This window comes from Tamandua tetradactyla, chromosome 19 (assembly GCF_023851605.1).
Source record: "Tamandua tetradactyla isolate mTamTet1 chromosome 19, mTamTet1.pri, whole genome shotgun sequence".
In the NCBI taxonomy this organism is placed as follows: domain Eukaryota; kingdom Metazoa; phylum Chordata; class Mammalia; order Pilosa; family Myrmecophagidae; genus Tamandua; species Tamandua tetradactyla.
In genome coordinates, this window is record NC_135345.1 from 26006102 (window position 1) to 26030711 (window position 24610).

Genomic DNA, 24610 nt, shown 5'->3' on the forward strand with positions numbered 1-24610 from the left:
GCTGGCTAAGCAGTGTCCCTCAGTAGGCTGGCCAAATAACAAGTCACAACAGCAGCTGCACCCATGACTAAAAAAGACACCTTGGCATTTTCTTATATAGCCTGCAAAAACCAGGTTTGGGTACAAGACTCCTCGGAATAGACCAAAGACCCCACGCAGAAGGCAAGCAGGCAGGACCAGCAGAAAGTCCTCATCATTCTGCAAAAAGGTCCCTAGAGCAGACGCTCCGGCTTGCACCATTGCCTCAGTTTCCCCCAGGGAAGGATGAGGGAGCAGATCATATAGTCCTGCCTCTAAGGACAACCCAAGGTCAAATATTAGGCCCAGTGCTTTCTGGAGCCATAAACAGAGTGGAGCGTGGTTCTTGTTACTAAAACGTAATCAAATGAGTTTTTCTTGGACAGTAGGAAACCAGTAGAGGTGGATGTTAGAATTTGGGGACCCATGGATTGACTTCCCCTTTAAGAATAGAGTCAAAATGATAAACTTTATAAAGACAACACTTTGTCTCTAAAGTTACCTTGGAAGAGGGGGAGAGACTGGAGGAAAAGCTTTGCCTAGAAAGACCTATTGTCCAATTATTGTCTAAACCAGGAGGAAATTTCATAGACTTTTCAAGCATTTCCTTTGAGGAGAAAATAAAACTCATCAAAAAGAGATGTCTAAAAACACCTATGTCAATAGAAATATTGAACAGAAATCCACCTCTATCCTCTGTCTTTTGGAAATCACTCATCAGACACCTGAGACCTCTCAGACCCCAGCACCCATTTTCATATATTGAAGAGATGAATTTGAGGGTTGGGGGTTAGAATACTTAAGCCCAGACTTTCTCAGCTCATTAAAACTTCTGAGACACGACACCTTAGTGGAAACACTAGCCACATCTAGCTCCCCAGTTATTACATCCCTAAGTTTCAGCTCTTTCTATACTTATATCCACAGAATAAACATTTATTGAGCACTTGCTATGTGCAGGAAACCAAAAGACAAGCCACAAAACTTCATTTTGTCTCTTCCATGAATTTCCTGAAGGTTTAAGTAGCAGACTAGAACTTCAAGCTTTATTTCCAATGCACCAAAGTGAAAAGTCCCAAGATTGCCATTTTGATGGGGATCTGGGGTGTGGAGTAGAGAGGATTCAGAGAAAAGAAATAGTTTAGGGACATCTTTGCCACCCTCTCATTTAGAACCCGGCACATCCATCCTTTTGCTACTCATTTTGAGCTGTGAATTTGAGTACATCTGAGCATTTTCTCAACAATTTTATTATTTTTCTCTGTGCTGTTTTCTGCCAATGCCTGAAGCAGCTCAGACAGGAAGGATGAAAAAAAAAAGCCTGGGGTCTCAGTGGAATTCAGGACCTCTGCTCTATTGCAGAACGGGTGACTCTCTTTCAACCGGAACTTTGCATGTCTACTTGTCTTGCCTCAAGCCCACCACAGATCCTGCTAATCTCCTGAGCTAAGTATTTTGGGTATATTTAAGAAGAAAGACAATAAAAACACATAGCTCACAGATATAAATACACATAGGGGTAAAGCAGAGAGAAATGCAATATGACAGCTGGCCATTCTTTAGCTGACTTCCCTGGTGTCCAAGGACAGCCTCAGGCGTGACAACATTATCTTCCATATTATGCCGATACAGCAAAAATAAAATAACCCTTTTCTCAATCACACTCTTCTTTGAAAGTATCCCATATAAATCATGGAACAACACAGAAAAGTACGAGCTCATGAAACCGACACATGTAATTTGAAACTAATGTCCAGAATAAACTCACTCACACAAAATGAAAAAAGGGGATGGACGTGGGACATAGATTGATGATTTAGTTCTATTATAGCAAAATAGATTATACAAAAAAAGTCATGTGGTAGTAGGAGGTTGGGGGGAAACACGTCTACTTCCTAATTAATCCCTGGGGAAGGTCTGGAGGCTTGGAGAGCAGGAGGAGAGAGAAACCCTTTGCCCCAAACATACTGTAATGGATAACGGAATTCGGAACCCAGCCAAATCCAGACCGAGGCTAATGTTTAAGAATACTTAGCCTCAATAGCAAGAGTTGGCAGGGATATGGAGAAAGAGAAATTTATACATGGTCGGTGAAATCATTTTGGAAAACAACTGGCATTATCTTGTAAAGTGGAACGTGTGTATGTAGTGATCCAGCTCCTAAGTTTATGTCCTAGAGAAACTCTTCCTATGTGTGCCAGGAGATATATGAAAATGTTCATGGCCACATTTTTTTCAAAAGCAAAAAAAAGAAGGGAAACAGCACAAATATTCATTAAGATGAGAACTGGTAAGTAAACTGTGGTAAATTACAGCAGTGAAAATGATCTACAGATACATGCAACAAAATGTATGAATCTTAGAAACATAATGCTAAGTAAAGAAAGCAGTTGAATTTTATACATAATATGATTCTGACAATATAATGCTTGGAAACAGGCCAACTGAAATCGACTGCTTAGGAATATATCCATATACAGCACAACTATAATGAAAAGCAAAGGGCAGATTCACTGATGAGAGTCAAAATAGTGGTTACTCTGAACATTGGAGGATGGGCATTGGATGTAACCTGGGAAGCACATGCAGCGTCAATGGTACTGGCTATGCACATTTTCTTAGGTAGGGTGGTAGGTTAATAGGTATCCTTTTTTTTTTTTGGATGCTGTATGGCAGGGTCACATTTCATTCTTTTTCCATGTGAGTATCCCGTTATTGCAGCACTGTTTGTTGAATTTTGTTTGTTTGCTTGTTTTTTGTTGCTTTCTTTGTTTAGGAAGTGCATGGACTGGGAATCAAACCCGGGTCTTCTGCCTGGCAGGCGTGAATTCTACCACCGAACTACCCTTGTGGTATTCATTTTATTGTTATGTTTTGGTGGTGGTTTTTTTTTTTTTCTTAGGTGTATGGTCTGGGAATCCAACCGGGGTCTCCTGCAAGGAAGGCAAACATTCTCCCACTGAACCACCCGTGCACCTATTGCTATGCTTTGGAACTTACACATACATCTTGTACTATTTCATAGGTGTTATGCACTGAAACATGCCTGTCTCAAAGACATGCGCATGTCCCAACCTCCGGCCCTGTGGATGTGAACCCATTTGTAAGCAGGATCTTCGAAGATCCAGTTAAGATGAGACCAAACTGAATCAGGGTGGGCCTTAATCCAATAAGACTGGAGTCCTTATAAGCAGAGGGAATTTGGAGACAGTAAGATATAGAAGGAGACAGATGGCTGTGAGATGGAGGCAGAGACTGAATGAGTGATTGCTGGCAATCCACCACCAACATGCTGCAGACTTCAGAGAAAGCACAATTCTGTGACACCTTCATTTGGGAAACCTAGACTCTAAAACTGTGAGCCAGTTTGTTCTGTGGCATTTGTTATAGCAGTCCTGGCACACTAAGACAATAGGTACCAACTATTATGTGATAAAGGTTTAAGAAAAGAACAACATAACTGACTAGTGTGACATGTCCAGTTCAAATCTTCAGTCCCCTCTACAAACCTGGGTTCTGAACTAGCCCCATTCAGGCTCTCCCTTCTCTATGCCATCATCTAACCTCAGATGAGGTTAATAATTTCAGGACCCAGCTCTGTCATACCATAACCCACTCCAAAACTGTCTGGACTCCCCACTATATCTCAGATGAAGTGAAATATGTATAACCTGCCATTCAAACATTTCAGAAAGTAGCACTTTTTGTTCTCCTATATGTTATACCCTTTTACAGACTGTACCACTGAGGCAAGCTGGATGGCTTACAATCTTCTGGATTTGCCCCAAACTTTTCTATCTCTTTGCTTTCATTCCCACTTTTCCCTTCACCTGCCTAAGTGGAAGTTCCAGCTATCCTTCAAGGCCACATTATCTGCTTTCCTCATCCTAAAGGCTGTGCTAAGTCCCTAAATCAGATAACATCTTTTCCTCCTCAGATCCCTGATGTTCTTTGCATCCTGCTCATGTCCTCCGGGTTTGGGTCATTTGGTCTACTTACCTTAGTTCATTCACTCAATAGTTTTTGAGCACTTCCCACATACCCCATATACTGGGCACTTAATCACAATACATGGAAAGACACAAGGGAGTGAGGAGTTAGGCAGGACTTTTGGATGGAGGGAACAATAAGTTCCAAAGGTCAGCAAAGGCAAAGGTCCAGAACATGGGCATATAAGAAGTTGCAGGTAGTTCGGCATGAGGGGAGAGATACATGCTGTGGCATCTCCTGAAGCTTAAGGTAAGACACCTGCACTTAAGGGTACTCAGAAAAATCTGCTGAACCAAATCAAAACTCACAAAGAGCAGAGTGCACTTAAGTCCTTCCTGCTTCCCCCTAAATCTGATATTGTGATTGAGTATTCTAAGAGGATGATCACGCCACACAAATCATATCTCAACCTTCACAGCAAATTTTCAAATGCACTACCTGAAATTCTTTGTGATGTCAAATTCAAAAGGAGGCAAAAAAGCTAAGCTATTAATAAAGATGCTCTCTTTTGGGAAAAAAACAGTATCAGGCATTGTGGTGGTGGAGTATTTGTGCATTTGCTATTCTTTTGAGAAAACCCCACCTATAAACATTTTGATAACTGAGTGCTTAGTTCACTCGAAGAAGCTTACGCAGAGCAAAGGGTGCGAAGTTTAGAGGGTAAGGAGTAGAGAACAAGTCAAGTTTGTGAGCTTTATGACCTGAAGTTCAATTGTGAAAACAAGATTACATATCACAAAAATCATAAGAAATATAATGGGAAAACACTACTTTCTTGGCAAAAAAAAAAATTGCTCCTACTGTACAACATGGGTTCACTGATAATAGACTCTCACAGAATAATAAATATTTTTATATGGCACTTTCTAAATATAGCTCATTTCCTCTGCATTCCCTAATTTAAGAGTCTTACTCATTGCAGTGCTATCAGCTGTTACATGTGTACCAGTGAACCAAAAGAGAAAATGGCGTTTGTTTGGATTTATATTTTAATATTTATTTAAAGTTCAAATCAGAAAGTGATTGATGCCAGGGCTGGTATAATGTCTTTGAGGCAGTGGACCGATGGGATTCATGCTGATTTGCATATCCTTCTTAGTTATTACTGAAATACCCAGATCATTTAGGTAATAAACCAGCCAAGAAAATGTGGCCCAAGAGAAAATTAAGATGGAGCACTGGGACTGACAAAAGAAAAAGAGGGAAAAAGAAGTGAACTAGAATTTGGAGGGATGTTCCCTCAGCTGTAAAACCAGAAAGCAGTAACAAACAGAGTGCATTGGCAAGTTCTCGTGTGCCATCCCACACAGAACAGGATGAGATTTACTAAATCTATCTGAAAAAGGTCAGGAAGCAGGGAAGTCTGTTTGGCTGTGAGACTGGAGGTTTGGGGTATGAGTTCCAGCAATTGTAGGCTCCTCTTTATGGAAGAGGTAGGAAAACACCTATGGACGGTAGCCCTAAATACACCGATCTGTATTCTTCCAATGAACAAGGTAGAAATCTTGGACTCTCTACGGACTGGCAGTAAGAGGCAGAGAGATCCCTGCTGTGATGCCCTGTGCTGTCTTCAGACTCCAAAACTAAGAGGAATAAGCTTGAAGGGAAGAGAAGCCAATGTATTTATGTCTCTCAACTTGATGAATGTAGACGTTTTCCCCCTGGAGAAATAATCCTTGTGTATAATTAAACATGGAAATGCTATGTTTTCCATTCAACATGCAATCAGTCCCTGATATTCTGAATATCATTACCGGGAGACCGTGATTTCCTTGCAAATCGCTTTTTTTACTTGCTTTTTAAGACTCCATCCCATAAGAACATACTGACAGACTGAAAGATAAGGACTGAGAACATTCCCTCTCTCGTGGACCCCAAGCTTACCATGAGCCCTCCAGGTAGGCGTTGAGACCTTTGCGAATGACATGACCCAAGTAGCCATTTTTCTCAGCTACGTGCTTTGCCCATCTGAAAAGGAAAGGGAAGAGAACATATCCAAACCGTGGCAAATTACATCATCATTTTTTTCTTCATATGATCTCAATAAATCCCACTTGGGGAGTATTTTGCTTGTTAGAAGTTTTATAAGCAACAAACCAGAACTGAGTTTTAAGAAGGTAAAGCAAGATGCATTTTGAGAGCTTTGCATTCAATGCCCTTTCTTGTGAATGTTTAGGAGTTGTCATTTATGGAGACAAAGAGAATCGAAGGTACATAATGAAAAATATCCACCAAAGTGAAAAAATACACTCTTTGAAGTTCTAGTACTCTCTACATTAAAACATCTTTATTGGTTTAATTTACAGGTTTATCTATTTTGTTTCTGTCCTCTAATTTATCCTAGAGGGGGTTACTAATGATGAACTAGTCTGCTGTAATCTTTAGATTTATAACCACTTAGAAGAATAGTATAAGAATGTAAAACTAATAGGCTAATAGAAGGGGGAAATATAACTTAAAAAAATACTTAGTTAATACAAAAGAAGGACAAGAAAAGAGAAAAACGGCACAAAGAACAGATGGAACAAATAGAAAATAAAAAGTACAGTGGTAGATTTAAAATCAAATACAACCATAATTACATTAAATGTAAATTGACTGAATATATCAATTAAAAGAATAAAATTGTCAGACTGAACTAGAAATATTTAAAAAAATATGTAACTTATAAGAGATAAATACTAAAATTAAAGGAGAGACTCTCTCTCCAGCCAACACAACAAGCAAACTCACCACCCTCCCCCGTCTACGTGGGACATGACTCCCAGGGGTGTGGACCTCCCTGGCAACGTGGGACAGAAATCCTAGAATGAGCTGAGACTCAACATCAAGGGATTGAGGAAAACCCTAGAATGAGTTAAAACTCAGCATCAAGGGATTGAGAAAACCTTCTTGACCAAAAGGGGGAAGAGTGAAATGAGACAAAATAAAGTGTCAATGGCTGAGAGATTCCAAACAGAGTCGAGAGGTTATCCTGGAGGTTATTCTTATGCATTAAATAGATATCACCTTGTATTCAAGATGTAATGGAGAGGGCGGGCCACGGTGGCTCAGCAAGCAAGAATGCTTGCCTGCCATGCCAGAGGACCCGGGTTCGATTCCCGGTGCCTGCCCATGTATTAAAGAAAAAAAAGATGTAATGGAGAGGTTGGAGGAAACTACCAGAAGATGTAGAGTTCCAGTAGCCATGTCTCTTAAAGATGATTGTACAATGATATAGCGTTCACAGTGTGACTGTGTGATTGTGAATACCTTGTGTCTGATGCTCCTTTTATCTACCTTATCAACAAATGAGTAAAACATATGGTATAAAAATAAATAATAGGGGGAACAAATGGTAAAATAAGTTTAGATTGAAGTGCTAGTGATCATCGAAAGGGGGAGGTAAGGGGTATGGTATGTATGAATTTTTTTCTGTTTTCTCTTTTTTTTTTCTGAATAGATGCAAATGTTCCAAGAAATGATCATAATAATGAATATGCAACTATGTGATGATACTGTGAATTACCGATTATATATGTAGAATGGAATGATCAAAAGTTAAGAATGTTTGCATTTGTTTGGTGTTTTTTGGTATTTTTTAAAAGTATATATTAAAAAAAAATTAAAGGGCAGAGACTGTATGATGGTGGCTCAGTGGTAGAATTCTTTCCTGCCATGCCAGAGACCCAGGTTTGAGTCCCTGTGCCTGCCCAAAAAAAAAAATTAAGGGGCAGACTTCTCCACTATGTGGGACATGCCATCCAGGGGTGAAAGCCTCCCTGGCAACATGGGAGATGACTCCCAAGGATGAGTCCAGCCCTGGCACTGTGGGATCAATAATTCCATTCTGACCAAAAGAGGGAAAAGAAGTGTAACTAATAAAGTATCAGTGGCAGGGAGAGTTCAAATAGAGTCAAGAGGCTACTCTGGGAAGTTGCTCTTACACAAGCTTCAGTTAGACCTTGCTACCTATCATAACTTGTCAAACTCCAACCAGGACCATTCCAGCCAATCCTAAAAAACACCTAGTGCAATTTATAAGATTCTACAAAGTTTCCATGTACTTGAGTAACTTTCCAGAAACCTACAACCTCCAGATGGATCCCTGGAACAGATATGTCCTGAAACCTAGAGGGTCCAGCCTCTCTAGAACATCAGCCACTTCATCTCCCTAGCCCATTGTATTGACAGCCCTTCCAACATGAAAAAGTTAGAATGGCCATAGCCCAAATAGTCCTAAAGAATGGGAGAAAGATCAAAGTTGATGGTGGAATTATACAGAGAAGATAGGATTCAACAAATGAATATGATTGCTGAATCATTAAATTGATATCTCTTTTAATGTCCAGGATCTTCCAGTATCTAGAAGTAAAAACCTAAATTGTGGAATTGTAACTCATGCCAGACTCTGAAATCTATTCTACAACTAATCGTTGTGCTGTGGTTTGCAATTTATTGCTTTTTTGTATATATGTTATTTTTCACAAAAACGAAAAAAAAATTATTGTGATGATAAAAATATTTATCCCTTCTAGCCTCCTATATTCTGGAGGAGCTAGAAGGGAAAATCTGAGAGGATCGTATGGTAGGTAGCCCATGACAAACTCTGGGATCTGTCCTGTAAGTACTTGCTGAAGAGTGCTTTGAAAACTATTGACAGAACTAACAGGATCTCTGTGGAATACAGGTATTTGCATTCATAGTTGATAATTGTAACACAGTGCTTTTGATAACTGATATAACAAGTCAGAAAAAAAAATCATAAGCAATACAGAAGATCTAAACCACACAAATAACAAATTTGACATAATTGATATTATGTAGGATGCTGAGCCTGACGAGTTTGGAAAACAAATTCTTTTGAAGAATCCATGAAGCATTTACAAAATCTTACTGGTGGAGACTGCCAAGATGGCAGCTTAATGAGTTGTGGGATTTAGTTCATCCTCCAGAACAGCTACTAAATAGCCAAGAACGGTACAGAATAACTGCTGGGGCCACGTCAGTGACGGGACACACAGCGTCTCCCAGTCTGCACCAGCTGGACCACCTGAGAGCCCACCCAGAATCGTGAGTTCCCCAAGCCGTGGTGGCTGGTGCCCCTCCCCCACAGGCTGCTTCCCAGAGGGGAAAGGAAAGGGAACTTACTAGCAGCAGGGGTTGAGAACAACTAAGCTACAATTGTGGAATTAATTCACAAATTCTGACTACTAAAAAATAGGCCCCCAGCTCAGCTGAACCTCGTCAAAGCGGAGGTTGCTGATTTTTGCCCCCATGCCAAGGGGGCAGGGCTGACAGAAAAAGAAAAAAGAAAAAAAGAAACAGAAGTATTTTGGATTGGACAGCACATAACACTTGAAAGGGTTTGGGCCATGAAGGAAAGGAGGGGGCACACAGGATCTGAAGGTACGCAAAGCAACATACCAACTATGTTCTTGATTGGCAAATCTGAGGAACAGGGGTCCTGCTCTGAAGAGGATTTTTTTCTTTATTTTTTGCGGCTGTGTTTCTATGGCTTGACTGCCTTTGGATACAGTGGCAGGGCTTCTCAGGCTCCAACTGCACCAGGCATAGGCAGAAACAAGCTTGTTTGAGAGCTTGTCTGGAGCCTGTGCCTTCCCCAGGAGAGGGGTAGGGCCCAGCTCAGGTGGATTCCCTCCCTCAAGGAATTCAGACCCAGGATTTGGAAAATTGAAGCGATGGTGACAGCCAGCCTACAATGTCTCCTCTGTCTCCACCACGCCCCCAGAGGGAGAGTCGGCTGAAGTTAAAGGTACCACATCACCTTATGCTGGTGGGACCGACAGGGAGAAAAATGCCACATACTGGGCAGGATAGGAAAACCACAGAGTACAGAGACTTCATAGGAAAGTCTTTCAACCTGCTGGGTCTCACCCTCTGTGAAAACTGATGTAGGTGACTCTTTCCACCTGACAGGAGGCCAGTTTGGTCTGGGAAAATCTGGCTGGAGTCTATAATACCTAAGTAGACCCTTCTAAGGGGGGAGTGGGGGCACACCATACAGGCAGGGCAAGAAAGAAGAAAACAAGAATTGAAAAATTCTGCTCTGTTAAACAAAACCAAGCTAATGGTCCAGAATAAGCTGAACTGAATGTCAAAGAACAGATAGACAATAAAGTCATCCAGCAAGAAAATTCTAGGTAAAAGAAGTGAACCAACCTCCAGAATAAACTAATTAAGGTAATTAAATGCCTAGATGCCAGCAAAAAATAACAAATCATACTAGGAAAACTGAAGATATGGCCCAGTCAAAAGAACAAACCAACAATTCAAATGAGATACAGGAGTTGAAACAATTAATTCAGAATGTTCAAATAGACATGGAAACCCTCATCAAAAATCAAATAAATGAATTGAGGGAGGATATAAAGAAGGCAAGGAATGAACAAAAAGAAGAACTCAAAGTCTGAAAAAACAAATCATAGAACTTATGTGAATGAAAGGCACAGCAGAAGAGATGAAAAAAATAGTGGAAACCTACAATGTCAGATTTCAAGAGACAGAAGATAGGATTAGTGAACTGGAGGATGGAGCATCTGAAATCTGACAAGCAAAAGAAAATATAGAGAAAAGAATGGGAAAATATGAGCAGGGACTCAGGGAACTGAATGACAACATGAAGCACACAAATACACATGATGTGGGTGTCCGAGAAGGAGAAGAGAAGAGAAAAGGAGGAGAAAAACTAATGCAGGACATTATCACTGAAAATTTCCCAACTCTTATGAAAGACTTAAAATTACAGATCCAAGAAGTGCAGCATACCCCAAACAGAATAGATACAAACAGACATACTCCAAGACACTTACTAATCAGAATCTCAGATGTTAAAGAGAAAGAGAGAATCTTGAAAGCAGCAGGAGAAAAGCAATCCATCACATACAAGGGAAGCCCAATAAGACTATGAATAGATTTCTCAGCAGAAACCATGAAGGTGAGAAGACAGTGGGATGATATATTTAAATTATTAAAAGAGAAAAACTGCCAACCAAGAATTCTATATCCACCAAAATTGTCCTTCAAAAATGAGAGAGAAATTAAAACATTTGTAGACAAAAAAATCACTGAGAGAATTTGTGACCAAGAGACCGGCTCTGCAAGAAATACTAAAGTAAGCACTAGAGGGAGAAATGAAAAGACAGGAGAGAGAGGTGTGGGGAAGAGTGCAGAGATGAAGACTACCAGTAAAGGTAAAAAGAAGAAAAATTAGATAGGACATATAAAATCACAAAGGCAAAATGGTAGAAGAAAGTACTACCTGCACAGTAATAATACTATATGTTAACGGATTAAACTCCCCAATCAAAAGACATAGACTGGCAGAATGGATTGAAAAACAGGACCATCTATATGCTGTCTACAGGAAACACATCTTAGACCCAAGGATAAACATAGGTTGAAAGTGAAAGGTTGGGAAAAGATATTTCATGCAAATAATCAGAAAAGAGCAGGAGTAGCTATACTAATATCCAACAAATTAGACTTCAAATGTAAAACAATTAAAAGAGACACAGAAGGACACTATGTATTGATAAAAGGAACAATTCAGAAAGAAGACATAACAATCATAAATATTTATGCTCCAAGCCAGAATGTTCCAAAATACATGAGGCAAACACTGAAAAGGGAAATAGACACATCTACCATAATGGTTGGAGACTTCAACTCCCCACTCTTATCAATGGACAGAACATCTAGACAGAGGATCAATAAGGAAAGACAGAATTTGAATACTACATTAAATTATTTAGACTTAACAGACATACATAGAACATTACACCCCACAACAGCAGGATACACCTTTTTCTCAATTGCTCATGGGTCATTCTCAAGGATAGACCATACGCTAGATCACAAAGCAAGTCTCAATAAATTTCAAAAGACTGAAATCATACAAAACACTTTCTCAGATCATAAAGGAATGAAGTTGGAAATCAATAACAGGCAGAGTGGATTGGAAGACTAAATATAGTTAAGATGCCAATTCTACCTAAATTGATTTACAGATTCAATGCAATACCAATTAAAATCCCAAAAACTTATTTTTCAGAAATAGAAAAACCAATAACCAAAGTTATCTGGAAGGGCAGGGTGCCTCAAATAGCTAAAAATATCCTGAGAAAGAAAAATGAAGTCGGAGGTCTCACACTACCTAACTTTAAGGTGTATTATGGAGCTAGAGTGGTCAAAACAGCATGGTACTAGCATAAAGATAGATATACTGACCAATGGAATCAAATAGAGTGTTCAGATATAGACCCTCTCATCTATGGACAATTGATCTTTGATAAGGCACTCAAACCAACTCACCTGGGACAGAACAGACTCTTCAACAAATGGTGCCTACAGAACTGGATATCCATATGCAAAAGAATGAAAGAGGATCCATATCTCACACCCTATACAAAAATTAGCTCAAAATGGATCAAAGACCTAAACATTAGATCTAAGACCAAACTGGTAGAAGAAAATGTAGGGAAATCTCTTGAGGTATTTAATATCTAAGAGTCATCCTCAAGAGAACCTCTTCTGTTGCTCAGATGTGGCCTCTCTCTCCAGCCAACACAACAAGCAAACTCACCGCTCTACCCCTGGCTATGTGAGACATGACTCCCAGGGGTGAGGACCTTCTTGGCAACATGGGACAGAAATCCTAGAATGACCTGGGACTCAGAATCAAGGGATTGAGAAAACCTTCTCGACCAAAAGGGACAAGAGTGAGACAAAATAAAGTGTCAATGGCTGAGAGATTCCAAACAGAGTAGAGAGGTTATCCTAGAGGTTATTCTTATGCATTAAACAGATACCACCTTGTTAGTCGAGATATAATGGAGAGGCTGTAGGGAACTGCCTGAAAATGTAGAGCTGTGTTCCGGTAGCCATGTTTCTTGAAGATGATTATATAATGATAATAATGATACAGCCTTCACAATGTGACTGTGACTGTGAAAACCTTGTGTCTGATGCTCCTGTTATCTACCTTATCAACAGACGAGTAAAACATATGGCATAAAAATAAATAATAGAGGGAACAAATGTCAAAATAAATTTAGTAGATTGAAATGCTAGTAATCAATGAAAGGGAGGGGTAAGGGGTCTGGTATGTATAAATTTTTTTCTGTTGTCTTTTTATTTCTTTTTCTGAATTGATGCAAATGGTCTAAGAAATGATCATGATGATGAATATGCAATTTTGTGATGATATCGTGAATTACTGATTATATATGTAGAACGGAATGATCATGTGTTAAGAATGTTTGTGTCTGTTTGTTGTTATTTTTTTAAAAAAATTAATTAAAAAAAAAAACTTTTACTGGTCATAAAACAAGCCTGAACAAATTTTAAAGGATTGAAGTCGTTCAGAGTAAATTCTCTGATCATGTGGAAATAAGTTAGAAATCAAAAACAAAGGACAACAAGAAAATCCATCCAAATATGAATACTCATACCAAATATTCTCAATAACAATGATTTAAAAAAAATCTCAAGTCAAGCTTTATTAGAATTCAGATCAGGTTGAGTTCGCTGCTAAATGTCTCATGACAACAATTTTGGAGGAGCCAGACTATAGGTGTGAGAGTGGTTTATAGGACAGTCTCAGAACTCATTTTCTACAAAGAGCAAGATAGCAAATATCTGAAGCTTTGTGGGCCACACATGGTCTCTGCTGGGTGTTCTCTCTTTGCATATTTGTTTTACAATCCTTTAAAATGTATAAAAAGAAAACATCCTTAGCACTCAGGGCCATACAAAACAGGCAGCAGCCACATTTGGTCCAGAGGCTGTATCTCCCACCTTGTAAAACAGTTTCAGGTATGCAAGGCCTCGAAAATGTACCACCTCTTCACCATTCCTCAGGGAATTACTGTAGGATGATGTGCTGTCGCAAAACATAGGATTAAACCAACAAAGAGAAGGAAATGGGGTCCAGCAAAGAGGAGAACCAACTCAAGACAGAGATGGGAAAGAAACAAGGAACCCCCACAATGATGACAAAGTTAATCCTGGGAGGACAATTCTGTCCTGGACAAAGATGCTAAGAGAGATGTCCCCAAGAAGAATAACAGAATTCCTGATCTGGACATAATGAGAGGAGATTTAGACAACTGGAAGAGAATTTGGAGATCAAGTAAATAGAAAATGATAAGGACATGCAAAGCTAAGCAAATAAACAATTAAAAGAATCACTTTTTCTCATAGAGTATGAAAAGTTGTGCAAGAAAGAAAATGTAAGCATAGTGTCCTACATGGCTCAGCTGTGACTAGCACTTACACTGTTGTATTAGTGTAATTTCTGATACTCATCTAGCCAAAATTATGATATACTTATTGAGAAGATGGGAGACTGCAGGAAGTGTGAATGTGTATGGTGGTAGGAGGTGGCAGAAGAAAGAGAATCTTATCTTCCACAGTGGATATCATTAGAAAATACCTAAAAGGAAAATACCACGAAATAGTGCTTTAAGTGTGCTACTTAAACACATAGGTTGTACTGGTTTGAAAGGATGTATGTACCCTAGAAAGGCCATGTTTTAATCCTAATTCCACCTTGTAAAGGCAGCCATTTCTTCTAATCCCTATTCAGTGCTGTAATTAGATCATCTCCCTGGAGATACGACTTAATCAAGAGTGGTTGTTAAACTGGATTAGGTGGAGATGTGTCTCCACCCATTCAGGTGGGTCTTGATTAGTTTATTGGAATCCTATAAAAGAGGAATCATTTTGGAGAAAGTGAGAGGTTCAGAGAGAGCAGAGGATACTGCAGCACCACGAAGCAGAGTCCACCAGCCAGGAATCTTTGGAGACGAAGAAGGAAAATGCCTCTTGGGGAGCCTCATGAAACAGGAAGCCAGGAGTGAAAGCTAGCAGATAATGCTGTGTTTGCCATGTGCCCTTCCAGCTGAGAGAGAAGCCCTGACTGTGTTCGCCATGTGCCTTCCAGCTGAGAGAGAAACCCTGAACTTCATCAGCCTTCTTGAACCAGTTATCTTTTCCTGGATGCCTTTGATTGAACATTCTTATAGACTTGTTTTAATTGGGACAATTTCTCAGGCTTAGAACTGTAAACTAGCAACTCATTAAATTCCCCCTTTTAAAAGCCATTCTGTTTCTGATATATTGCATTCTGGCAGCTAGCAAACTAGAACAGAGGTAAACAAAAAGGAAATAAAAGATTGAAAAGTAATTTATTCTAAGGAGCGGAAAGTACATTGCCAGGGGAGGTAGTTGGTGGACAAGGATTTCTTTTTTTTTCCAATAAGCTTTGTCGAATTATTTGGCTCTTTAAAGCATATGCATATATAAATGATACACACTAAGTTTTTAAAAATGCAAAAAAAAAAAGGAAAAGGAATTCCCTTTTCTCAGGTATGGTTAACATAGTCCATCCATCGCTCTCCCTTTATAAGTTAACATTTGACAGATGCTTACACAACAGCTTTCTCGGGATCTCTGGGGAATGTCTCCAGGTTGCCCGTGATATAGTAGAGGGAACACCACAAGGTCCCTTCGATGTGTCCACCTTGCGCCGCCTTATGGAAATATTCACCAGCTAGTGTCTATAAAGAGAGATTGAAAAACAGCCTCTCATTAGTGAGGAGACATCCCAGCTGGGCTGGGATAGAGAAATATCTTAAGACTGACATTATCGCTGACTTACAGCTTCTGACACATTTAAGAAAACTAAGACAAACAACAGTTCCATGAGAAGACACCCAAACACAGAAGACAGCCTCTGGGATGCAGTGACCTTGCCCCAGCTACTCTGTTGATTAAGTTTACCTAGCAAATAAGACGACATATAACTCCTAATGCCAGTGCCATTTCACTTGATCCTCACACAACCCCTGTGAGCTAGATGTAAAACTCTATCAGAACCACATCAGGTCAAAATTCAGGCATTTGCTTTCCTAACCTTGCTAATATCTTTCTTCAAACTCATGCACAGAAACTACATTTCCAGGAGGAAGGTGAGAATTAGAATATGACAATAAAAAAATCCACACTCGTGGATGTGTGGGAGGGTTCCCGGCCACTGCCGTGCAGAAAATATAGAGGGTAATCAGACAGAGGTAGAGGGAAAAATAAAACACACTTAAATGAGTATACTTTGCACCGATTACTATTATTCCCTGGAGGCAGTTAACTGTCAGTTTTAAAAGCATGAGATTTGGAGTCAGGCTGGCTTGGCTTGAAATCCCAGCAGCCTTACCAGCTAGGTGACCTTGGGTGTGTTATTTAATCTCTCCGAAGCTCATCTTCAACTGAAACATTTGGTTTCAGAGAGCACCTAGCATGAGGGTTGTTGGGAGGATTAAATGATAAATGCAGAACTTAGCAAAAAACAACTTGCAAACTCCCCACTCATAAACCTGTCGCCTCCATAGCTCTGTCCATCTCAATAAATGCCACCTCCATTTTTCCCATCCAATAAATGCTGAACACCCGGTAATCATCCCTGACTCCTTCCTTCTCTCACACCCCACATGCAAACCGTCAGCAAATCCTGTCGTTTCAACCTTCAAAATACATCCAGAATCTGATCACTTCACACCCCCTCCACTTATACTGCCTGGCCTCATCCATCATCCTCTCTCTCTTGGATTCAATGCATCAAACCTCTGCTTTTGCCCTATCTCCCTTTCGTCCCATCTCCTCTGGAATGCAGTAGAAGCCTTAGCATGTCACTGCCCTGTTCAAAACTGCCCAGCAGCTTCCCATCTCCCTCAGGCAAAAGCTGAATCCCCCCCAATGACCTGGTCCCAGCCACCCCTCCGACCTATTCTCCCATCCCTCCCCCTCACTTCTCTTCTCTGCTCCTGCCACTGTGGCCTCCCTGAAGCTACTTGAGCAAGCCAAGCCTGCTTCTGTTCCAGGGCCTTTGCACTGGCTGTCTCCTTCTATAATGTTCTTCTCCGAGGTGTCCACAAGACTCCTTTAAAAGTCCATCCAATGTCACCTTCTCCGAGAAGACTTCCCCAATGTCCCTTACAAAATAGCACTCGCCAATGTCCACCCCCACCACCCGTCCTCCTTACCCTGCTTTATTTTCTCCAAAGCACTTCTGAGCAACTGCCTTTATATCATATAATTATTTGTTCTTTATCTTTTCCCTGCACTGGAATGTAACCTACACAACAGCAGGAAAGTTCTGTTTCGTCTGCCTAGAACAGTGCCTGGCACAGACAGGGTAGGGGCTCAATAAATTCTGTTGACTGCGATGATGCTTGGATTATTATTCTCATCATCAAACATATGATTAATAACAAGGGCTTCCATTTCACACCCAGGTCCAGATTCTGACTGCACTGAGAATATGACTCTAAGTTACTTTCACTTCTCAGAGCCTCAGTTCTTTTCTCTGTAAAATGGACATCATAATAGTACATATCTCAGAAGACAGGCTTACCTGAGCCCACACTGTGAAGAACTCTATGCCATGCCTGCAACACTCGATAAACAGTAAATATTGCCAGCATTGCTTTTCTTACTGTTAAATCTGGCCTGATACCAGGCAGCCCTGTCTGGACCCAGCTTACTTTGCTTCTAGTAAAATCGGTCTCTGTATCATTTCTTGCTCACTCTCCCCTTGAAGTCTTACCCTCTCCCCCCAGTTCAAGCACACCTTCTCCACGAAGCCTTCCTGACTGTTTTGGCCTTCACCCTTTCCAGACGCTGTCTGGGTCATGCCATTTAGCACATCTGAGAACCTGGCTGAATGCCATCCTTTGTTCCTCACTATCTTGCCATTGTAACTGGACCCTTGAGTTCTTAAGTCAAAATGAATGTCTTCGATTGCATCTCTACCACCCACAGTGCCTAGCCTAGGCTGGGCACATAGTCCACTCCCCACAAGCATTTCATGATCAAGAGATCGACTAAAAGCTTCAGAGCTGAGCTCAATCCTTACTCACTTGATTCCTTCCAGAAACTCCTGGGAATACACCATCTAAATACAGGACTCCAAGATTGTACGATGCATCTGGGTTCCCCATTTCTTCAGCTTTTAACCAGTACTTGGCTGCTTTGCTATAATTTTTCTTGAATTTGTGGTAATACCACCCCAAGCCATTGACTGCTTGATGCAATCCCTGGATTTCAGAACAAAAAGAAAGTACATTAATTTTTTTTTTTTTTTTTTAGAAATGAAATCTAAATGGAATCATTCAACCTGAGTGTGAGCTAAATCTTCCCTTTCTCTTTCTTGGGGCAGATGGCATTAAAGACAAGCTAAGTATTAGGGAACGTGAGCCCGCCCCAATATCTTCCCAGCTGGATTTTACCTGGCTGCCGCTGCTGCAGGGATTTCTGCCTTCCAGCTCAACAGTGGTGATGGCCCCCCCAAATCACCACTTGGTTCCCGTGGGCTCTTATGCAATGCCCTCATCTATAAAAGGTTCCTTATTGCCCTGTGTGCTGGTTTGAAATGATGTATGTACCCTAGAAAAGCCATGGTCTAATCCTAATCCCATTTTGTAAAGGCAGCTATTTCTTCTAATCCCTATTCAGTACTGCATGCTTGAAACTGTAATTAGGTCATCTCCCTGGAGATGTGATTTAATCAAGAGTAGTTGTTAAACTGGATTAGCTGGAGGCATGTCTCCACCCATTTGGGTGGGTCTTGATTAGTTTACTGGACTCCTATAAAAGAGGAATCATTTTGGAGAATGAGAGCGATTCAGAGAGATTCTGAGAGAGCAGAATGACACAGCCATGAGAAGCAGAGATCAGCAGCCAGTGACCTTTGAAGATGAAGAAGGAAAACGCCTCCTGGGGAGCTTCATGAACGGAAGCCAGGAGAGAAAGCTAGCAGATGATGCAATGTTTGCCAAATGCTTTTCCAGATGAGAGAGAAACCCTGACCCTGTTTGCCATGTGCCTTCTCACTTGAGAGAGAAATCCTGAACTTCAGTTTTCCTTCTAGAACCAAGGTATCTTTCCCTGGATGCCTTAGATTGGACATTTCTATAGACTTGCTTTAATTGGAACATTTTCTCAGCCTTAAAACTGTAAACTAGCAACTCATTAAATTCCCCTTTTAAAAGCCATCCTGTTTCTGGTATATCACATTCTGGAAGCTAGTAAACTAGAACAACCTGCAACAATCAACAGTGGCCTGGAAATTGGTGAGTGCTCAACTGTGACAGGAGGCCCGAGGCCTGTCCTGGCTGGGATGGTTTCTGGGTGACCCACCTGCCCATCTGTTGAACTCTGAGCCCTGAACACAGATGAGCCCACTGAGGGAAACAGCCACGACATCTGACTCACAAAGCCTGAGTGCTTTGTGGCTGCTTAGCATTTGCAGTTCCTGCAGGGGCATGCACATACTGGTGGTGGCTGGAGCAGGAAGGGGAGGATGGCGAAGAAGAGATGAGGGTTTCAGAACTGAGCCTAAGCCTGTGACTGGTGCCAGGGAAGGGCCTACTGGTATAGACTTACCCTCGAGCCTCCCTGTTCTTGCTGAATTTATTAATAAGCTGCACTGGTCTACTTTGTCCAGACACTGCCATTTGCTTCCATACCCTGCCTCTGGCCTGGTTATGGAAGGCTCTAGAATCCTGCAAGGGTGGTGATGACTCCTATAGGGTTTCCCACTCAGCAGTGAGACACCTGTGTGCTCACCTGGGCACCAGCACCCCATGTTCTCATTCCTTTCTTACTGCCCGGCACACAGGACCGTGAACAAGCAGAGGGAAAAGGAAATGAGGGTCAAACAGTGCCCTTACATCTGTGATGTTCATTAGGACAGCGTCTAAGTGTGGAAGTAGGTCTCTTTAGCCATTACTTTCACAAGCGAAGAATGGGTCTCCCTTAACATCAGATGCCAAGGTCCCAGCCTGTGACCTTTTCAGTCTGCAACAATTTCAAAGCTATGCCTCTGAGTCTTCATGTCATAATCAGGGTCACAAGAAAAACCTGAAGAAACTAACAAAGCCCATTTGGACAGAAGCTCCACAAGAACAGGGATCTTTATTTTGTATCTCAAGCATCTATATTGGTGCATGGCACATAGTAAGTACTCAATGGATATTTGAGGAATGAATGAAAGCCACCCTTTGAAGGCTGATGAAAAAAAAAGCGGAACCCAACTCCTACATCCTCACATTCTAGGAGGGCTCATATCTGCAAGCCTCAAGATATGTGACCTTAGAGCACCACTTGGGGAAAGGTTGGTGGCATGGGTCCAGCCACAGAGGCAATCTTCTTGAGCTTAGCACTGTACCTGCATGAGGTAGGCTGCTGATAAGTACTGAAGAATGTATTTTAACAAAGTAACAGAGCAGGTCATTCCATAAAGTGACAAGAACCAGCTTTGGAAGAAGCCTACAGAGTGTACCCAATGAAATGGATTTTGCAGTCCTAACTTGAGAGGCTACTGTCTTATTTGGATATACTTGTCTTCACTCAAAACAGTTTCTGAACTCCTCCCTAAGAAATGCACTTGACTCCAGCTCAGGGGTCCCACAAGAAATCCTACCTTATTGCTGAACGGTCATACCTTGCTCTGGACATTTAGCCAGCTTGAGCAACAGTTCTGTTTCCATCTGCTTCCATTTGGCTAATTCCAAAAATCAAACTATCTGTAACCTTCACCACAGTGCTTGGCAAAGAGTAGGAGCTTAATAACTCCTTGCTGAGTGAATGAGTGAGAATTAGGTAACACTTTTTAAGGATGTGACTATTTCAGGTCACAGAACAACATTTTCCCAATACTTATCTAAAATCTACCCAAAATAAAACACATAGACATCAATTCACCCTGAAGATGGCTAAAGAGATGCAAATTTCACACCAGCCAGAAACCAACTCTCTGACCCATTTTTAGGATGCCCTGGGAAGTCAATGCCCCCAGATGACACAGTCAAGCTGCTTCACTCCTCCTGCCCTATAATTCATGTTGGCATCAGGAGCTGGAGGTACACATCAGCAGGTTTTCTTCTTCTGAGTCATCTGCCCTCTCAACACCACATTGATGGAGGAAAGACCTACATGATCTAATAGAAGGATCCTCAGAGATACTCAAGGAAAGGGAATAAGGAAGAAAAATCAGCCTGGTTATTTTAGGAGATTACCTTGGTAGGACAAATATTGGCAACCTTGGGGTGGAGGCACATCCTAGAGCCTGGAGGGGTATAAAGGGCCGTGCCAAGGTTGAATTATAGTGAATTCTACCATCCCCTTTATTTGCACATTTGTATGTATGCCCACATGTACATGTGAGTGTGCATATGTAGGTGTGCACTCATGTGTATGTGTGTGTTTGTGCGTGTGTGTGCTCTCTCTCAGAAGATATTCTAATGCTCATTCTGTAGTGCTATATTTAAACCAGCTTGCTTGAAAACACCAGTGAAGAATCATTAGTGACAAAAGCAAAGGAATTCATAAACCTGGCAATAAACTTGAAAAGTAGTCCCATTGCCGAAACTCAAGGAACAAATGGGAATGACAGGGTTAACAACCTTCAAAGGACTTAGACTTTTGGTTGTCCTAATTCAATGTCCTTTGTACCCATTCAATTTCAGGGAGCCCCCCTCTTTGTTATCAGGGTGCCCCATGATTATAATTTTAGCCTGCAAACACAATCAGCCTGAATTCTCTTTAACGGAAGGTGAATTCAGCTTTTGAATTCTGCTGTCTCCACTGTGGCAGGTTTTTATAGGGTAATTCAAAAATGACTGGCTGCTGCAATGCTGGGCACCCCTCCCCATCCTATTTCCACCTTTAGGATTTGGGGGAGGCAGCTGGCCATCTACTATTTGAAACTTGTGAGAGCGTGGGTGTACGTGGTAGAAATGTTTCCCTATGACAGTATGTAGTGTTACCTTGGAAGCTGCTTTCTTCATCAGCTCCAAAGCAAGCCGTCTGTTCTTTTTCACTCCTTGACCCTAAACAATGATAAACAGCAATAATTACAAAGAACATAAATGCACGGTACATTTAAAGGCATCCCACAGAAACATCCGTGTTCAAGATGAAATGCCTAAAAATAAAATCTAAGCCTTCTAAATTAAAACCTTCATCTTAAAGAATTCTGCAGGCAGTACCCTTAGATTATCATCATCATATTACTTCGCTCATATTTGTGGAGCAGAGGCAACAAACCTCAACACCCCAGCTTAGCAGCGATACAAAACTCCCCATTTATCATGAGTAAATCGCATTTCCTCAATCCGGAGGTACTGGTGGGGGAAGCTGTGAATAAGGCTAAATGAGTTTGTCCATCCCAGATCTGTTCCTTTGGGAATTATCTAATTTGTGAGCCAGACACAGCACTTTATCTGTGTTGGACAGTCAAGAGTTATCAGGCTTCTACTTGCAGCCTTCCTGGATCTTCCCCTCCACTGGCACCCCCACCCCCTGCCCCCGGTGGAACGGTGGAACGCTGTAGCTCAGATACAGCTGGAGAGCCTGCTGTGAGGAGGGCAGGACCCTCTGGCATACCACAAGAGACTGATAGAAACTCACAAAAGCTCCTCCAGCAAAATCAAGTTTTTCCCGCAGAGGCAGTTGGTCTACCAGGAGAGAAAGGGGCCTTGAGGGTCAGGAACTGGTGTGACCACACTGAAGGGCATCTGGGGTTCCATGTGGGAAATGGTAGGTCTGAGGGGATGGTGGAAGGAGGTCCCCAAGGTCTCTCTTAGCATAAGTCTGACAGAGAAGGTGGCAGGCACGGGAAGGCAGCTGAAAATCCAGCCGCTTCCAAGCTTCTTCAGGGTCTCTTATCGAAGCACGTACTCCATGGAGTCCCCCTGGCCTCAGACACCATTGTTGACAGGGTCACATGTGATTTGAATGGTGGCTATTAATTCTACTTAAATACTTCGCTTTCTAGTAAATTAAAAGAGTAATAGCAAACATTCCCATGCCAATTAACATGGCCCAACCCCTGCCCTGTCCTAAGTTATCTCATCTACCCTCACAATAACCCCCCTGAGGTGCGGCTATTCCCACCTGAGGCTGTAACGCTTGCACAGATGCTCACAGTGTGCAAGTCACCGAGGCAGAATTTGAACCCAGGCAGGTAAGCCCCAGAGTCCAAGCTCGTAATCACCATGCTGTATTTTCTCCCAAATGTTTCAGTTCTATACATCGAAAGCGTAATGTTTCTTAAACTTCTTAAACAGGATATGTTTATCTCGATAGTTTTCAGCTAAATTCAACTGAAGTTTAAATTACATAAATCAAGTTTCTGTTAGACTGTAATGAACATATTTAAGAAAACCTGTGAACTGAAGTAAAGTCAAGCACAAAATGTTTTCCAGAAGTGAACAATTATTTCATTTCATTAGAGAGGGAAAGAGAAAAGGACCACAGCAGGCTACGTGGAAAACTTAAATGGGACCAAGAGATGCCTCTTTTGAACTGGAAAAACATGTTTTTCCAGAGTCATAGAATGTTAGAAACTAGCTGCACTCAACAGTTGTTCTCCTCTAACTTCTTTGTGCTATTTTATTTATTTATTTTATTCCTTTCTATTTTTTTAACTTTTTTTTTATTGTATAATATAAGGTATATACAAAGCAAAGAAAGAAAAATGCAATAATTTTTAAAGCACTCTTCAGCAACTAGCTACAGGACAGATCCCAGAGTTTGTCATGGGCTACCGTACCATCATCCTCTCAGATTTTTCCTTCTAGCTTTTCCAGAACATTGGAGACTAGAAGGAATATATATTAATATTTTTTATCATCACTTTTTCAATCCTTTTGTGTGTGTGTGAAAATAACACATATACAAAAAAGCCATAAATTTCAAAGCACAGCACAACAATTAGTTGTAGAGCAGATTTCAGAGTTTGGTATGGATTACAATTTCACAATTGTAGGTTTTTATTTCTAGCTGTTCTAAGATATGGAGACTAAAAGAAATAACAGTATAATGATTCAGCAATCATACTCGTTTGCTAAACCCTGCTTTTCTGTATAACTCCATCAACACCTTTGATCTTTCTCTCACTCTTTAAGTGTAGCTATGGCCATTCTAATTTTTTCATGTTAGAAGGGTCTGTCAATAATATGGGGTAGGGAGATGGAACTAGCTGATGTTCTGGAGAGGCTGGGCCCCCTAAGTTTCAGGACTTATCTGGTCCAGGGACCCATCTAGAGGTTGTACGTTTCTGGAAAGTTACCCTAGCGCATGGAACATTTGTAGAACATTATATATTGCCCTAGGTATTCTTTATGATTGGCTGGACTGGTATTGGTTGGGGTTTGGCATAACCTCTTTGTTTTAAAGAATAAAACTGAGACTAGAGATAACAATTTATTTAAAGCTTCACAGTTAAGGGTGTCTACTTGAACTTTGATATTACAATTTCCAGGTGATGGATGTTTACTGTTTTTAGATTTGGAAAGCCCATTTCCTGCATGGGGTGTATTCAGATGGAACATACTCAAGAGACCTCCTGCCAGAAGTGAAAATCTTCCCTGACACGCTGATAGAGGGTGTCCCTCATCCTACTCAGGGATGACTCAGTTGGAAGGCAGGAGAACCTAATTGTTTTTAGATTTGGAAATCAGACCTGAGGAAACAACGTGTCACCTCCAGAGCTATTCACTCCTGGACTTGTTCCTCCCTGTAGATTGCAAACTCCTCTACA

General features: G+C 41.1%; 1 protein-coding gene across 1 annotated transcript in view; it reads right to left on the bottom strand.

Moving 5' to 3' along the window:
• Positions 1–24610, bottom strand: part of SEL1L3 (SEL1L family member 3) — a 149683-nt gene that overhangs the window by 18178 nt on the left and 106895 nt on the right. The window contains exons 14-17 of the mRNA XM_077136536.1: positions 21834–21896; positions 17925–18101; positions 15442–15569; positions 5893–5976 (exon numbers count right to left, since the gene is read on the bottom strand). Of these exons, the coding sequence (XP_076992651.1) occupies positions 5893–5976; positions 15442–15569; positions 17925–18101; positions 21834–21896 (452 nt within the window). The remainder of the gene's footprint in view (positions 1–5892; positions 5977–15441; positions 15570–17924; positions 18102–21833; positions 21897–24610) is intronic.